The following is a 14,684-nucleotide window of genomic DNA, read 5'->3' on the forward strand; positions in this document are numbered from 1 at the left end:
TATAACCTGATTCTGACACCTACTCTGTCCTTAGCAAAGACACTTTCTGCCTCAGTTTTCCCATGGAAATAATACTTTAATGTGACATACACACCAATTTTGAAAATCTCTACATATTTAGTTTTACTAGTGTTCTGAATCCAAAAAACTTTTCCTTCCTTTGAGATACATTTTTTTCCATTAACGAACGGTAATAGCTACTGTGTGTCTCTATCAGTGCTCAGATTGTGGAGCTACAGTTACTAACTGTAACTGCAACTGCTTATTGAAAAAAGAGAAGAAAAGGCTGAACCTTAACATGATTCTTTAGAGGTAGGGCATCCAGGGTACCATAGTCTTTTCCCAATTCAGTGTTCTGCTGAACTCATGATGTTTCCAAATCTGCAAACACTCTGGTCCATTAGGTTCCCTAATGCATCTCTTCATATTTGTCCCATTGCTAACTTCTGTGAGAAAATTCCTTTTAAAATAAATTTAGCTAGATATTTTGCTTCTATATATTTATAATACCCACATCACATAGAGATCCCATGTAGCTATATAACATTGAGTCAGTCCTTTACAATGGTAAGAGTTGTTCTTTTAGACCACAGTCACTTTATGTAAAACACATTATTGGGACTGTTTTAAATAACAGCACAAATATTCTGTCCTTTAAATTTCATTTAGCAGACAGAGAGAAAACTTTAGCAGTGTCCCAAGTGTGTATAACGAGTAGTAATGAGATGATGGTGAACAAAGGAAAATCTGGTCTGGATGTTAGGAAACCACCTGACACTGAAATTGATTAGACTGAAAAATAATCTCCCAAGGAAAGGGGTGGAAACCTGATTGCTCATGACATTTAAAACTAAGCTGGATAAATCATGCTGCAGGGGAGAAAACTGGATTAGAAGTTGTGGAGGGCTGACTGAATAATTTTTGCATACCCTAATTTCTTTAGTTCTATGGAAACAGTCACATTTTCTAATGCTGATGCCAAATGCCACGAAGTGGTTATGCTTTGTTTTTAAAGAAAATAAAACCTGAGGTGATTATTCTGTTTTAAAAGTTAATATATGATGCAAAGGGGTGCATACAAATATATTCTGTATTAAAGAAGTGGAGTGTTTATGGGTGTTATGCATCTATGTATGTGTTTGTGTGTCCTTAGAAGTAGCTAATGAGCTTTATAGATGCATGATCTATAATAAAAATGAGTCTTGTTCCAGCAAACCCTTACCTAAGTAGTCCTTATTCATGCAAGCAGTTTGTTTAATGTCAATAGGACTACTTAAATGTGTTAGCGACTACTCATGTAAGAAAGAGTTTTCAGAACTGGGCTCTACTTACTGATTTATGACTGTTCCTACCTACTGAATTTCATGGCGAAAACATTTAATATGATCAGCATCAAATCCATGGCCCTTTGGCAAGTACAGTACATATAGTCCCAGATTTCTGACTCAATGAGAAGTAAAAGTGAGCTCTTCTCATTGGCTGTAACAGTGCTAAAAATATCTGAAAATCATTCCATTGGTGTAGAAAACCAAAGTTTTCAGCTGTGATTTTTTAGCACTATAGATTGGCCAAAAGTTTCAAATTGCATGTATAAAACCATGCTGCTAATTCCACATTTTAAGCACCTAAATAAAAGTGGCCTGATTTTTCAGTGGTAATTATTTCAATGAGAATTATGGGTTCTTAGCATTTAGTTGTACACGTGCACATTTAGGAACCTATATTCATACACCCATGTTTGAAAATTTTAGTTAAGGGCCTTTAATGCTGATTTCCATTTTACACGTGACAACTAACCAAATTGTTGTCACTGCTGTTTTAAATGAAAATGTTACCTCCTTATTGAATTATTTACATTTATTTTCCCATTAATACTTTCTACAAGAAACCATTATATTCAAAATGATAAATGTTTTGCTTTTTCTTGTTTATTTTTTAATCTTTACTCTCATTTCTTCTGTATCTTTTCATTTTTGTTCATTTCCTTATTTCAACACATGTGTTAATATTGGTGTCAGACTATAAACATTCTCAGAAAGTACATCAGAAACTACTTAAGGATTTCACTGCCCTCCCAGATTTTTTCTGTTTTGTTTTGTTTTGTTTTTTAAGGTTTGATATGTTCTTTAAAAATCTCCATGCTGCTGAATGGAAACACCACACAAATTGTTGTTTGATGATACCACACTTTGGATGTTAAATGTCTTTTTTGTTTGTTTTTATATTTAGTTTTTGTTTGTTTTAGATCTGGAAATACACCTCTACCCTGATATAACGCTGTCCTTGGGAGCCAAAAAATCTTACCGCGTTATAGGTGAAACCGTGTTATATCGAACTTGCTTTGATCCGCCGGAGTGCGCGTCCCGCCTCTCCCAGAGCGCTGCTTTACCACGTTATATCCAAATTCATGTTATATTGGGTCACGTTATATCGGGGTAGAGGTGTATTTTTATATTCAGCATTGTTTTGTTCTCGTTCCATGTGCAATTGAGATTTGTCAGGAAATGTAAATCCGTTTTTGTTCCTTATATTTTGTTAAAATTTTATTTTATTTTGTATTTGATGTGATTATGTGCCTTTAAAATGTTCTCCCTTCCATTCTGCCCTTGTATCTTTGCAGTCATTGTATACAGCAGATTCTAGAAAGTGTTAATCATTGTCACCTAAATGGCATAGTTCACAGAGACCTGAAGGTCAGTATCTGGTGCCCATCAATTGGATAAGAGTTTTTGTTTTTTACTTTGAAAGGGCAGAGGGTGGGTTGTCTGAGATGTTCCTTTGCTTATCCTCCTCACCCTCAAAGTGACTAAATGAATAAATAGTGCATGATGCCTCTTTCCAGTTTGCAAGTCTACAGGCCTAACATACATCATGGCAAAAGAGGAAGTAGTTGCTTTAAGATTGAAACCTGTGACCTTCCAAGGTGTTGGATTTATCACACCTAGCTGGACGTGGTTGGTATGATGCATATATTTTGGAAGGGATTTCATTAATCATTCTGAATGCATCTGGAGTTGCACTTTGGCTGTAATGTATGTCAGCCTGCAGATTTAAACACCACTTCTGTTCTGAGACCATGGGTTGCAGTAGCAGAACAACTGGTCACACATTGCTCCATTAGAGTATGATGAACTCTCAGGTAAGAGATGATGATTTCCAACTAAATTAAAGCATGAGAAGTTAATAAGTTATCTAAAATACATTACTTACAGTAATTTTACCTTAATGGCGGCTATGATTTCTAATGCAACAGAGAGCTCTCAGGAAGTAAGGAAGGAAAAGGAACAAATGCCACTAAATATTTAGCATAACTTTTTAAAAAATAATGTTATCAGCACGTTTTCAGTATTTGTTGCATTTTTAAAATACAGTAGTCTCCAAAACAGCACATCCATGTTAACAGGACTTCTACGTTAAACCAAGTGGAGTCCACATTGACCTTCCTTCTTCCAAACTCCCTGTACAGATCAAAATGGTTAAAATAAGGTAAAGCCTTCACATGGCATGGCATTTCTGAGATAGTAGCTGCTCTGTGTGAGTGATGTGTGTACATTTCTGAAGGTTGTGTAAAACATCTTCAGTTGTTTGCTAGTTTTGCACTTTAACCCAGTCTCGCTGAGAGTATACAGACAGTGAGTGTAAGCTTGGAACTAACACACGCCCCCTGGTGTTTGCATGCAGTCATTGCATTCAGCAGATCCTGGAGGCTGTGCTACACTGTCATCAGATGGGAGTAGTCCATCGGGACTTGAAGGTGAGTAATAATGTTGGAGCAGATCTCACACCACACAGCTCCTACTTACTGTTCAGCTGCAGATGTGCATGTAAAGGCAGAAGAGATGAGCATGTCTTTTTGCATAAACTTGCTTGTAGACTTTACCGAACTGGAATAGCTAATCTAATTGAACAAATTGTTGCTGTTTAATAGAATTTCAATTTAAAAACCAATTACAGTTACCAAACTTGTCCAGTGAAATTGTAAATATTTTCCTTTCCCTCCTCAGTGGCAAAAATAGGAATGAACCTCTAAAATCCTCTCAACCTGCTCAGGGATTGTCATTATCTATACATCTTAGTAACAGAGAACAAAGGGAAAAAGGAGTTATTTTTCAAGTATTAGAGCCCATAATGTAATTACATAAACAGTATGCCACTCTGTCATCCCAGAGCTGTCTGGGGTGTGTGAGGGGGAGGAGCAGAGCTAACATGAATACGACTTTCAAACCATTTTTAGAAAGAGCTGCCTGAGAAGCATATTACTGCATGCAGGCCCCATGTCCTAGTAGCCATCTTGAGATTGCTGCTACTGAGGCCTGCCCTATTCTACTTCCTGTTATGACTAATGATTGTGCTACGGGCCACCTTTGTTTAAAGCTGGAATTGCTGCAGTTTTCTAACCAGAAAGTTCTTCAAGGTTAAAGTTCTTCACAGAGTGGTGTTAGTGTTTAGAATAGAATTTTGGGAAAGAAGTTCCCTTTGCTAAGAGGAATATCACCTTGTCTTAACTACATAGATTTCCAAATGACTGGAGATAACTGCTACATCAGATTCCATCTGATGCAAGTTGGAGATGGAACTAAAGAGGTTGAAGTAATCTCTCCCTTTCTGCTCCTGGATGGCTCATAGGGTATTTCTACACTGCAATTAAAAACCCATGGCTGACTTACGCCAGCTGACTCACGGGGCTTGGGCTAAGGGGCTATTTAATTGCAGTGTAGACACTTGGCTGGAGCCCAGGTTCTAGGACCCTGCAAGATGGGATGGTCCCAGAGCTCAGACTATAGCCCAGGCCGAAATGTCTACACTGCAATTAAATAGCCATGCAGCCCAAGCCCTGCGAGCCTGAGTCAGTTCGCACAGGCCAGCCGTGAGTGTCTAATTGCAATGTAGACATACTCGTAGAGACAAGCTAGATAATCTATAAAAACACTGGTACTGACTTCTCATTCTTCATACAAAAGAAGAGAAAAACTAAACTCAGACAGCATTCAATCATCAAGATCCTAGATGCAGTTAATCTGTTTATATAGAAGGCTAATGGAAACTATCTGAATAAAGGGTTCCCCTTAAAAAGGAAATGAAAAGGTGGCATCTTTATAGCCCAAGGCAGTTGTAGGTCTCACCCCATCCTTCGTTTGAGCACACTCACAGTCTATCTCTATTTCTCCATACTGCCAATTCCCTTTCTCTTTAGTCAGGGAATTTTATTATAGGGTGGTGGAATTTCCTTTCCAGATTGGAGTTTTCCATCACCAGTGATAGAGCCAGGATCAGAACATTGTCTTCCCTTTCCTCATCTCTCACCCCTATGAAAGAACTGTATAGTTACTTTATTTATAGATTTCCTTAATGTTACGCTAGATAAATCTAAGGGGTTATAATGCAGGAAAACAGAAATGAGAAAACCTAGAGGATGTGGTGGATTCCAAAAGCACAGACAGCATCCCCCATTTTGCTCTTATGGAGCTCCCATATTTCATATTTTGGACAACATTACAATGTCAAGTCTCTGTCCAGTCTACAAATCCTTCTCAGCAGCTGGATAACACGTCTTGATCAGCACCAGCTTTAAATGAAAGATATGAAATTTGACCAGATGCTTTAAACATGCCTGATCCCACCGTATATACTGTACAATCCACCATTAAAGAAACTGGAATGTAGCTATATACACTGAGAGGATAAGGAATGGTTGATGTACCATTCATAGGTTCATATAAAGTGACATTTTCTTCAGAGATACATGAAAAAAGAGTGATCCCTTATTTAACCCAACTGTGCTCTCTCCATCTCAGCCCACTTGTGGAATTTTTTTATTTTGGCAAATCCTGAATGAATTGGAAGCAGTAGAGACACTTTGTTCCTATTACACTTCAGTGCTTAAATTTGTAATAATTTCATTTCAAGATGAAAACTCGAGGAAACTGAAAATCAGCCCCCTTCGGCCCACATGGAAGTGACACAGAGAAGGGAATACGTTCCCGGGCCATATTCAGTTTTCCACAACTCTCTCCATACAAGGATCTGGTGAAACTCCAGCAAGAAAGCCTGGAGAGGCCACTTAGAACTGGAGCAGCAGGCGGCCAGGCATCTGGGGCAATGGTCTTGGCCTTGTGAGAGTTTGGAAGTAGCTTTTCCTCAAACCCTATCCGTATCCTGACAGCATGCTTACAAAATGTCCTTTCTCATTTGGTGTGAGAGGGATGATCTGGCTTCATTTTAGGGAAATATGCATATATTTCTAGCTCTTTTTTAATGCAGTTGAGCAGCTAGAAATGAAGAGGTGATCTGGCACCATATGACCACCAGGAAGTGCTCCATGGAACACTGTTTGGGAACCTTGGTGTATTGGAATGGGTCTAGAACCCAATCCAGAGAAAAACCTATCTCATAGATATTTAAAATTGCTGGCAGAAACACTTACTTCCTTCTTTCACATAGTTCACAACACTCTTGCATGTAGAAATTCAAGATCTAAATTACATTGGCTCTGGCAATCAGTGCCAATGTTTCTCTTAAGAATCTAAGATGATTAACAACCCCCACAGACTCCCCTTCTGAAAAAAATAATCAAGATCAGGCTCCAGATGTATTAAATTCCACACAAAACCTTTCCAAATAAACACGTTTCCACACACAAGCCATAAATTTATCTCTGTTAATTTATTTACAAGTAACTTTTAAAATCATCACTGCTTTTCTACGTGTGTGACAGCAGCCAAACTTCCTTAGTGCAGAGTGCAACTTTTTGATTTAGACTGATTTGTTAGTTTCATGGATGATACACAAGATTATGCTGTAAAATCTCCCAGTTCCTCTCCAGTTATGCACTTACGCCTTAGTCATTTAACCTTCATGCATGATAAATATCTGGTCAACTGGTCGCGCATGAAATTTCACTGTGTTGGATTGTTGAAGATCACAAACAGATAGGACCATCCATTGCTTTAAGAGGTTTACATAAGCAATGCATTCCAGGAAGTAATTACTGCAAATTTCTCTCTGTCTGTCTGGTTGAAAACCTCTAAGAATGTTAGCTATACCTTGAAATAGGTATGAGGAAATGACAGACAAGGTGACATTGTTTATATTAATATTTATAAAATATGTCAAAGTTAAAGAAATATTTTAAATTATTTTTTAAATATTGGGGCTACTGTGTTTTAAATAGATGGAAATAACTCAAGTGAAAAATAGATTAAAGTTTCCCAGAATAAAATGTAATCTTTATTCTAAATAAATGTCACCAATTATGTATTGACTGAATCATGTGTGTCTGCTCCTGCTTTCCCTGCCAGCTCGGGAACCCAGCACCCTGTCTTGCTGAACCAGACACTCCCATCTACTCCAACAAAGACCCAAGATCTGAATTACTTGCCCCAAAAGCTGCAGGTTTACCTGAAAGCAGCTAACAGAAGTGTTCCTGTCTTTAACCCCCAGATGCCCAACTCCCAATGGGGTCTAAACCCAAATAAATCCGGTTTACCCTGTATAAAGCTTCTGCAGGGTAAACTCATAAATTGCTCGCCCCCTTTAACACTGATAGAGAGATATGCATAGTTGTTCGCTCCCCCAGGTATTAATACATACTCTGAGTTAATTAATAAGTAAAAAGTGATTTTATTAAATACAGAAAGTAGGATTTAAGTGGTTCCAAGTAGTAACAGACAGAACAAGTAAGTCACCAAGCAAAATAAAATAAAATGCACAAATCTGTGTCTATTCAAACTGAATACAGATGAGATCCTCACCAGTTCCAGAATGCTCCCTTTTACAGACTAATCTCCTTTTAGCCTGGGTCCAGCAATCACTTACATCCCCTGTAGTTACTGTCCTTTGTTCCAGTTTTTTTCAAGTATCCTGGGGTTGGGGGGTGGAGAGGCTCCCTTTTTAGCCAGCTGAAGACAAAATGGAGGGGTTTCCCAGGGGTTTAAATAGACTTTCTCTTGTGGATGGAGACCATCTCCTCACTCCTATGCAAAGTCCAGCTCCAAGATAGAGTTTAGGAGTCACCTGGGCAAGTCACATGTCCATGCATAACTCACAGTTTTTACAAGTAGCATCCATTCATAAATTCATAGATTCTAGGACTGGAAGGGACCTCAAGAGGTCATCGAGTCCAGTCCCCTGATCATGGCAGGAGCAAATACTGTCTAGACCATTCCGGATAAACATTTATCCAACCTACTCCTAAATATCTCCTAAACAACCTCCCTAGATAATTTATTGCAGTGTTTAACTACCCTGACAGCTAGGAACTTTTTCCTAATGTCCAACCTAAACCTCCCTTGCTGCAGTTTAAGCCCATTGCTTTTTGTTCTGTCCTTAGAGGCTAAGGTAACAAGTTTTCTCCCTCCTCCGTATGACACCCTTTTAGATACCTGAAAACTGCTATCATGTCCCTTCTCAGTCTTCTCTTTTCCAAACTAAACAACTCCAATTCTTTCAGCCTTTCTTCATAGGTCATGTTCTCAAGACCTTTAATCATTCTTGTTGCTCTTCTCTGGACTCTCTCCAATTTTGCTACATCTTTCTTGAAATGCGGTGCCCAGAACTGTACACAATACTCCTGTTGAGGCCTAACCAGCGCAGAGTAGAGCGGAAGAATGACTTCTCGTGTCTTGCTCACAACAGACCTGGTAATGCATCCCAAAATCATGTTTGCTTTTTTTGCAACAGCATCACACTGTTGACTCATATTTAGCTTGTGGTCCACTATAACCCTTAGATCCCTTTCTGCCATACTCCTTCCTAGACAGTCTCTTCCCATTCTGTATGTGTGAAACTGATTGTTCCTTCCTAAGTGGAGCACTTTGCATTTGTCTTTGTTAAACTTCATCCTGTTTACCTCAGACCACTTCTCCAATTTGTCCAGGGCCATTTTGAATTATGGCCCTGTCCTCTAAAGCAGTTGCAATCCCTCCCAGTTTTGTATCATCTGCAAACTTAATAAGTGCACTTTCTGTGCCAATATCTAAGTCGTTGATGAAGATATTGAACAAAGCCAGTCCTAAAACTGACCCCTGCGGAACCCCACTTGTTACACCTTTCCAGCAGGATTGGGAACCATTAATAACTACTCTGAATATGGTTATCCAGCAGTTATGCACACACCTTATAGTAGCCCCATCTAAGTTGTATTTGCCTAGTTTTATTGATAAGAATATCATGCGAGGCTATATCAAATGCCTTACTAAAGTTTAGGTATACCACATCCACCGCTTCTCCCTTATCCACAAGGCTCGTTATCCTATCAAAGAAAGCTATCAGATTTGTTTGACATGCTTTGTTCTTTACAAATCCATGCTGGCTATTCCCTGTCACCTTACCACTTCCAAGTATTTGCAGATGATTTCCTTAATTACTTGTTCCATTATCTTCCCTGGCACAGAAGTCAAACTAACTGGTCTGTAGTTTCCTGGGTTGTTTTTATTTCCCTTTTTATATGTCACCCTTCATGATATCCCTCATGAGTCACTGGGGAAGGCCAATCAAAGGAAATCAAGGGAACACGTTTTACATGCTACCTTGAACGTCCTCAAGTACACTTCTTATGTGAATTGGAGTGTTCCAAGCTCCATTGTCCTGTAAGTGTTTCTTGATTAGATACTTAATTTCAACATTCCTTTCTCCAGGAACTGGCCAAACGCTCTACTAAGGCTAATTTGAAATCAAGCCAGTACACAGCCAACATTCATAACTTCAAATACAAAAATGATACATGCATACAAATAGGATTAATACATTCAGTAGATCATAAACTTTACGGAGATATGTTACATGGCATATGTAGCATAAAACACATTCTAAAACTATTCTCATAAAGTCTTATGGGAGGTACCGTCACAGTGTGTAGGTCATGTTTTTTAACATAATAATTTGTAAGATCTAGCATGTGTGGGATGAATGATTAGATGACTTTCACATATCTCTTTTGGAAGTGTTTCCAAAACAAATGGTTGGGAAGCAGCCCTGCTGAAGAACTTCAGTTATATTATAGTTTTCATTATTATTAGACCAATTTTCATATAATCCCAACCCCTTGTTTTTAATGTTTAGTAATTGCTTTAAAATGACTAATTCCTTTCGGACTGAATTTCCATGTTTGGTCTCAACCCAAAGGTGATTTTTTTTTGCGGGCGTGAGGGGGGGATAGAGAGAAGATGAGAAGTCAAGGAAGTTTCATTCAGCCATTTTTAAATTCAATGGCGATGAAAAAATACTTAATACTTTTGTTTAAAGCTTTTTACATACAGCTACCACAAAAATAGCAAGGAAAAACAGAAAAATAAACCTGTTGGTGTAAGTAGCATTTAATTAATAGATAGTTTTTTGCTAGGTTTTTGATTAATAAAAGTTTTGTGTGACAAGAAAAAAATAAACTTCTAAACAAGATTTTAGAAGAACCTAGTAAGAAGCCATTATTATTTAGCATCATCATCATCACTGCAATGCCTAAAGGCCCTGTCCACATTAGGGTCCTTTTGTGCTAGGCGCTGTACAGACATATACTAAAAGACAGCCTCCATCCCAAAAGATTTACAGCCTTAGGCCCTGATCTTGCAAACATTATTAACCTTAAGCATGTGTATAGTTCCACTGAAACCGATGAAGTTGCTCACATGCTTAAAATAAAGCTTGCATTGAAGAGTTGGCAGTATTGGGGCCTCACTTTAAGACAAAATGTAATGATTTGATGCACTATTTTTAACATCCCTGCACAAGCAATGGTTCAGATAATTAGTGAGATAAATTTGCAGGAGGGAGATTGTAACTAAAGTAAACATAGGGCATGTCCTCTTTTTTAAAGAAAATGTTTTAACTTGGGGGGGGAATGTCAGGGGAAGAATATTGGGTCCTACAGATAGTGTCTCAGCTATATTTTTTCTGAACTCTACAATATTCTGCAAATTCTAAAAAAAAGATAACTTTGCTCTAGCAGCCTTATCTTTGCAAAGATTGATGTCCTGTATATTCTAAAGCAGGGATCCCCAACACGGTGCCCGCGGGTGCCATGGCATCTAAGTGTGCCTGCATACTGGCCGGCAGATGAGCATCCGCCGAAATGCTGCCAACAAGCTGCGTTATCCAGAGGCGTTGCCACTGAAATGCCGACGCCTCTGGATGCTGCTGCTTGGCAGCGTCATTTCAGTGGTGACACCTGTTGACGTTGGAGCTTGTCAGCAGAATTTCAGGGGATGCTCGTCCACCGCCACAGGCCTCCAGAGCTCATCATCTGGTGCCTGCCAGATGAAAAAGGTTGGAGACCACTGTTCTAAAGGGTGTATTTAACAGCATACACTGACATATTTTAAATTAAACACTGTTTTTAATGCTAGCTTTTGCATTTCCTTAGCTTCTATTTTAAATGGGTAAAATTAATGTTGCATTTGAATTCACATTAGAAACAAAGCCAAATACCTTACTTACAAAGTACCTAATCAAAATGCTTTAAGCAGTGCAGAATTTTTTCCGGTTTCTTCTGAAACTCATAAGCAATCATTAATAGTGTTCTATTGAAATTAATGATAGTTGCCAATAGTAGTAGATATACCTGTACAAAAAGAAAAACTCTCTCAGATTCAGTGTACAGCAATTCTTCAAAAACATTTATTTGGTTAAAAATAGTCATTTCTTGCTGTTGCCTGGAATCTAACTTGTAATTGAACTTTATGACAAATAGCAACAATAACGGTAGCTATTATTACTATCCTTGCTGTTGCTATTTCTGGTTATAGACTGTGTGTGAGGCACTGTGCAAATACAGAGGGTACAGTCCTCAAGCTGAAAAGATTGCACTATATAATCTATTTAATATCCATTCTCTAAATATGTATATAAAATCATGAGTTTTACTGTTATTACTGTCTGATGCAAAGCACATTTATAATCAGAGGGGTAGCAAGGCCAGGACCAGACTTCAAAGAGAAACTGCTGAGCTTCAGTTCATTTGCAAATTTGACACCATCAGCTCAGGATTAAACAAAGACTGTGAATGGCTAGCCAACTACAAAAGCAGTTTCTCCTCCCGTGGTGTTCACAGCTCAGCTGCTAGAAGAGGGCCTCATCCTCCCTGATTGAACTAACCTTGTTTTCTCCAGCCTGATTCTGGCTTGCATATTTATACCTGCCTCTGGAAATTTCCATTACATGCATCTGACGAAGTGGGTATTCACCCACGAAAGTTTATACTCCGATACATCTGTTAGTCTATAAGCTGCCATAGGACTCTTTGTTGCTTTTTACACATTTATAATGTTGCTGCAGGTAATATACTGATCCTGCAAAAATTCTGCATGCAGATCAGACCCAACCTATATTTTCTTGCTACTGCATTTTTGTAGGTAAATTGTGATTGCGAGCTTTGTGTCACAAAGGCAGGTGCCAAACACTTATTTGATCACGCAGGTCCCCAGAATCTCTTCAGTAGGTCTACACATCTCCTTTAGTCTGGCTATCAGGGAGGATTGGGAAGCCCATTTGCAGGCCAGGTAGTCCTTTAGAAGCAGGAATGACATGCATAGGTTTCTGTAATATTCAGGGGGAAATGCATGTTTTTTTCTTCACTCTATAAGATAGGTAATACTGAAAAGTACAAAACTGTAATTGGATAGTGTACTGGGAAATGTAAATGCTGAAAAAAGTTACTTACAATGTGTTCTCATCTCACTTCGCTTCTCTCCCCACCTCCTCTTTTGCTCTCTCTCTCTCTCTGAATAAAGCCTGAGAACTTACTGTTAGCTAGCAAATCCAAGGGAGCAGCTGTAAAATTGGCAGACTTCGGATTGGCTATAGAAGTTCAAGGAGAGCAACAGGCTTGGTTTGGTAAGTGAACTTTCTTTTATTTTTTGTTTATTGTTTGATTTCGCATTTCTGCCCATCCTCCCAACCCTTCCTGTTAACCACCCTAATAATAATAATGGACAATCATACATAGTAGAGTTGAATATGTAGTGGTTGGCTATTTGGTTTGTACTGTAATTCAGTTTCTACATCTTACTTCACTTTGGGCTTTTTTCTGCACAGTGTTGAGCATCCTGAATTCTTATTACCTCAGCAGAGTCTGGGGAGCTCAGCATCTTGCTAAAACTCAGTGGGTAAAAATTTTTAAAGCGCTTATGTGACATAGGAGCCTAAGTCCCATTTGCAGATGTCACTTACGGACTAAGAAGCCTAAGTCCCATTGACTTTCAGTAAGAGACACAAAGATGTATTGAAGGGTGGAGTCAAATGCATCCATTATGAGTTCAAAACGAGAAATTTCTTACTTCAAGTCATCTCCTAAACCCTTCCCCTACTCCCTTAAGAAGGAATATATACACTGTCAGATTGTACCCTCTAGATCATGCATGAAGGGCTCAGGCAGAGCTCTTTACGCACATTCTGAGATCCTTGGTAAGGGTAGTAGGTAGACCCAAAGTGTGCGGGGGGAATAGGATCACCAGGGGTGGGAGACACATGTTTTCCCCTTTGCACTTGAGAAAAGATAATACTAGCCCCCATATGACTAATCAATCAGTTCATCCAGGCCTGATTTAAACATCTGCCAATTGCAAATTCATTATTGTCATTACCTGATGGTCAAAATAAATAAAAGTGAGAAAGAGAGTTTATTCTCAGGTTTTTTAAAAAATACTAAGGTATGTATGAATACATTGTTTGTAACTCAACAGATGTCAAGCATAAGGAAAAAATAATTGGGACCCCAAAGGAACAATATAGCAAAATGGTTGTAGCAGATACCCATTCACATGTACAGTAACTGGAAAACTATGTTTAAAAATTAAATAAAAAACCCAGAGTTTGCTGTCAAAGCATAAGAATAACAGAACAAAAGCAGCAGGTTAGCCATGCTGAGTGTCTGAAGAATTGGGTACATATGTACACATTTGTGCATAACAACATCCTTATTAACTAGTTCAGTGTTTTAAATCCCGCTCTGTTTTATAGTGGATTTCTATAATCTAGAAGACAGAGTTGCACTGGAGACCTAAATATCACCACAGCATATAACTGAAAAAGCCAGCACAACAGGACTTGGTCAAAAATAATACAGAATGAAGTTGGTGTGTATTAATGGCGAAAACAACTGGCAAATCAGGAAAAAATTAATCAGGGTGATCTTTTAATCCTGAGATTTTTTTAAATGGTATTTCAGTAATAGGGTGAGTTCAGAAGAGTGCTCAGGATTTTGCAGTTCCTGTGGATCTGTGGCCTTGGCTACACTGGCGCTTTACAGCGCTGCAACTTTCTCGCTCAGGGGTATGAAAAAGCACACCCCTGAGCGCAGCAAGTTACAGCGCTGCAAAGCGCCAGTGTAAACAGTGCCCCAGCACTGGGAGCGTGGCTCCCAGCGCAGCAGGCTAATCCCCACGGGGAGTTGGAGTACGTGCAGCTCTGGGAGAGCTCTCTCCTAGCACTGGCGCCACGACCACACTCGCACTTCAAAGTGCTGCTGCGGCAGCGCTCCTGCAGCAGCACTTTGGAGTTTCGAGTGTAGCCAAGCCCTATGTAAAAAAAATTTCTTCACTTGATCCTATGGAGCTGTGATACATTTAAAGTAAATGTTCTGGGCTACAAGTAATTCAACAGGGGCCGCCAGACAAAACTTGAAGAAGGGTATAATGTAAGAAATTCTGTACATTGTTGCATAGGTTAGTGAAAAGTGGACATTATTATGTAAT

At 38.9% G+C, this 14,684-nt stretch overlaps 1 protein-coding gene across 19 annotated transcripts in view; it reads left to right on the plus strand.

Moving 5' to 3' along the window:
* Nucleotides 1-14,684, plus strand: part of CAMK2D (calcium/calmodulin dependent protein kinase II delta) — a 289,432-nt gene that overhangs the window by 185,135 nt on the left and 89,613 nt on the right. For 12 of the 19 annotated variants that reach the window (XM_030564353.1, XM_030564374.1, XM_030564366.1 and 9 more), the window contains exons 6-7: nt 2,621-2,693; nt 12,723-12,825. In XM_030564353.1, the coding sequence (XP_030420213.1) occupies nt 2,621-2,693; nt 12,723-12,825 (176 nt within the window). Of the gene's footprint in view, nt 1-2,620; nt 2,694-3,681; nt 3,755-12,722; nt 12,826-14,684 lie in introns of all 19 variants that reach the window. The other 7 variants (XM_030564354.1, XM_030564367.1, XM_030564359.1 and 4 more) reach the window with 1 other exon arrangement.

Source organism: Gopherus evgoodei, chromosome 5, assembly GCF_007399415.2.
Source record: "Gopherus evgoodei ecotype Sinaloan lineage chromosome 5, rGopEvg1_v1.p, whole genome shotgun sequence".
In the NCBI taxonomy this organism is placed as follows: domain Eukaryota; kingdom Metazoa; phylum Chordata; order Testudines; family Testudinidae; genus Gopherus; species Gopherus evgoodei.